The sequence below is a fragment of the Pyrus communis genome, chromosome 11, assembly GCF_041283825.1.
Source record: "Pyrus communis isolate YQ-2024b chromosome 11, ASM4128382v1, whole genome shotgun sequence".
Lineage (NCBI taxonomy): Eukaryota > Viridiplantae > Streptophyta > Magnoliopsida > Rosales > Rosaceae > Pyrus > Pyrus communis.
Window position 1 is genome coordinate 3952369 of NC_142575.1, and position 3566 is coordinate 3955934.

General features: G+C 37.0%; 1 protein-coding gene across 1 annotated transcript; it reads right to left on the bottom strand.

Moving 5' to 3' along the window:
* Positions 1 to 1859: 1859 nt before the first annotated feature.
* LOC137743744 (biogenesis of lysosome-related organelles complex 1 subunit 1) lies at positions 1860 to 2787 on the bottom strand. The gene is made up of 3 exons (XM_068483687.2): positions 2600 to 2787; positions 2267 to 2472; positions 1860 to 2156 (listed from the first exon to the last, which is right to left on the bottom strand). Exons 1-3 carry the CDS (start codon positions 2757 to 2759, stop codon positions 2067 to 2069), a joined length of 456 nt encoding a protein of 151 aa, XP_068339788.2. The 5' UTR covers positions 2760 to 2787; the 3' UTR covers positions 1860 to 2066.
* Positions 2788 to 3566: the final 779 nt, after the last annotated feature.

A 3566-nucleotide genomic window follows, 5' to 3' on the forward strand; every position in this document is an offset into this window, starting at 1 on the left:
CTCTTTGTTTGCATTTTTATTTTATTTTCTGCTCGAAGAGTGAAACTACACGCGAGCAACGATGTTAACTTGATATACACTGAAGTTAAGTGATTGTCTACTATGATCATGGCAAGTGTAATCTATTATGTTATTACGTACCCGAAAAACGAACTGTTATATCTAATAGTAAAGATTTTCTTTGACATTATATTGCAAGACTTGGCATGCCCTCTTGTCGGCCAAGCTCTTGCCCTCTTGTCGGCCAAGCTCTTTCCCTCCCCCCCCCCCCCCCCCCCCCCCCCCCCCCCCCCCCATATTGTACAGCATCTGCAAACGCATGTAAGAGCTAGTGTAAAATTATACATTCAACCAATTAATTATTTATCAATATATTGGTTGAATTGAATCCATGAAAGTGATTAACAAATACGATATTAAAGTTTGAGTGTTCATATCTTGCTGTCCAAGGATCAACTTCTCTGTCTCTATCGGGACAATTCCTGCTGCTACAATGCTAAGTCAGCTGCTAAGATTACCACACCCTATCATCTATTTAATTATAAAACAACCAATTTTATAACATTTAGATTTGGTAAAGCCCTGCTTTTTCTGATATTTAATCACTAACCCCTAAGCTAATTTTATGTGATAAATAAATGGTTAATTGTGCTATTGAACAACAGCTGCTTACGACTTTGATGTCTGTTTTCTGGGGAGATGACAATTAAATAGGATATGCAGAAGCCAAAATTTCGTTCCTCCAACACACAATCTGCAGTAAAATGAGGGTTCTCTCTATAAACATATCCAAGTTGCAGAACTAAATTAAAAACAAGTGAATGCAATTAGGTGACCAACTATACTCTTAAGATCAAGTTTTTAATGAAATCAAGGTTAATGTCACAGTCTAGATCGACCAAGTCGTACTGATTAGTCAATCGTTAAATAGAGGATTAGCACTAGATTACTATTTTAATCCCATCTGACTAAATCTTTTTTCTCATAATTAACCGATGTGGGCAACTTCTGTTATTGGTTAATCCTGTTAAGAGTATCGATCCCACATTGGAGAAATGAGAGATCTTGCATGTGCTTATAAGTAATTGGGCTACATCCAATATTGCTAATTAGTTTTATGGTGAAATCTCAACTTTTTTCGTGGTATTAGAGTAGATTCCCCCATTTGTGAAGCTTAACGGCCTTAGCGGCCACATGTGCTCCACTTCACCCGATTTATGTTGTCTACGTGCTAGACTTCAAAATTCGTGTTGAGAGTATCAATCCCACATCATGCAAAGAAGTGACCTTGCATATGCCCAAGTAATTGATCTACTCCCCAATCCCCATATTGCTAATTGATTTTACGGTGAAACCCTAACTTTCTTCAAATCCATTCTTATTAGCTTAAAAACAAATTCACAGTTGACATTTTCATTAGTTTCTGATTACAAGTTGACATTCAAATTTCAATTCAAAAGGAGCCAAAAGCCAATCCATCCAGAGTCCAATGCCCATATCCTGAATTCCTGATAGAGTTTCTGAAACAATTTATAGGATTTGACATTTGACATTTTCCCTCTTTCTCTTCATGTGTCCTCTTCAAAATTTTGGAAAGACCATTCCAATGTCAACTACTATGAGTACACTTTATCATGCTGTACATATAAATTTTTTTTCTATCGTCCATGAAATTTAAACTCAAAACGTCTTCCACCAAAGTGGAGACTAGATGCCGCGTTGTACATATGCATATACTTGGGCTGCAAGCAAGCCTTGCACATCTTAATATTTTCTTAAAAAAAAAAAAAAAAAAAAAACCAGGAATGGAACCAAATGCACAAAATGACTACATGCCTTCCTCAAACCAAATTTGCACATTGTGAATGTGAATTATCATATCTTCAAAGAAAAAAGACTTATCGTTCCACAATTCAGATGCTATACAAATTACCGAAAGAAAATAACCAGGAAAGAGCGATCCCAAGCCAACAAGATCTCCGTTTTGCGAGAATCAGAGTACCGTCTACATAGCCTTATTTTTACTTTACAGAGAGACTGTTCCCATAATGTGCTTACGAGCTTGATCATGCTTGGTGAATATTGTGGATAGCTGCAGTGATGCTCTTACAATCAAATTCCATAGTCTTCATCCAGTTCTCAAAATCTCCAATTTCCTACCACACCAAAAAGAAAAAATTTAAATTTAAAATAACCCATGTTTATAAATTCAACAGTAATTAATTAATTTACAGGAAAATTGAAGAACAAAAATTAAAAATTGAACCTTGATGGCAGTGTTCATAGAACGAGTGACAGAGAGCCAGTGATCGGTTTGTTTGCTGAATCGTGCAATGGTGGCAGCCAAAGCTCTAATTTCATACTCGATTCGCTTTTCGTTCACGAACGCCTCTTGCACGCCGCCGTTCACCGCATCCACCATCAGCTCCGCCACACGCGCCGCCTTCTTGATAGCGTCCTTCTTCGCCTTCTCTGCCAAAAAATCACCATTAATCACTCAATTAATCCGTATCGAATCCAATTTCAATAATCCAGCTTCTTTTCTTCAAACCCTTAGATCGAATTCGAAATTAGATTTGGGGGAACTGAGTCAACTCACCGGTGACGTCGCGAAGTCTAAGGGAGGCGTGGTGGTGATCCTGGACGAGCTGTAGCAGAGCTTCTTCTACACCTCCCGGCTCTGGCTCCGACGAGAACGAGAAGGTGGACGACGATGCGACGGCGCCATGGGCCAGTGGAAGAGACGATTGTGAGTACATGCTGCAGTCGTTTCAAAGTGTGCAAATCAAACGGTAAGTCGTATTAATTAGAATTTACCAAAATTTTTGTCTAGGCCCAAAATTTCTCACGGGCTTAGTAAATTCACCTCCGTATGAAAGCCCATTTGATTTGGTTGGGTTCAGCCCAATAGGTACAACTATTGTTTCAAGTCAAAAAAATTTCCATTTACAATCTTACAGTCACTGCTAGCACTAAAGTTTAGTCGTACACATCTTCACTTGTAAGTAGAAAATCTTAAGTTTAATTCTCATAGATGACGAATTCGAGATATAAATATGGTTGACTATGACGTAAATCACTCCCTCCCCAATATTGTTGTATAAAAAATAAAAAAAACAAATGAATTATCATACAATCAATCAAATTGAAGCATACCGTTTCAAATATGAAGTGTGTAAAATACAGTTAAACTTAATAAATAAAACTCATTCTATAATTTAAATTAATAGTAACACTAGGTGACAATATGATAATAACGAACAAATTTCTTGTTACGAGTCAGAGTTGAATGAAGAACTTAGATAACTTTGACGTGTGTTTATTAGTGTTGGGTAAATAATTGAAGCAAACGTTTGATTTAAGAAATTGAATTTGAAGGGCATGTCTACTTGGGTTAGGAAAGGTGGTTGCATTTAAAAGTCAAGCTCACTATGCTTTGCTTTTTTTAGTAGGTCGATTAAATAGAAGTTAGCCCCACCCGAACAGTCTCAGTTCAATCATATTTTGAATTCACTCTAGTTGATGTATATATGCATAATCCTATTCTATCAACTAGGATATTCTCA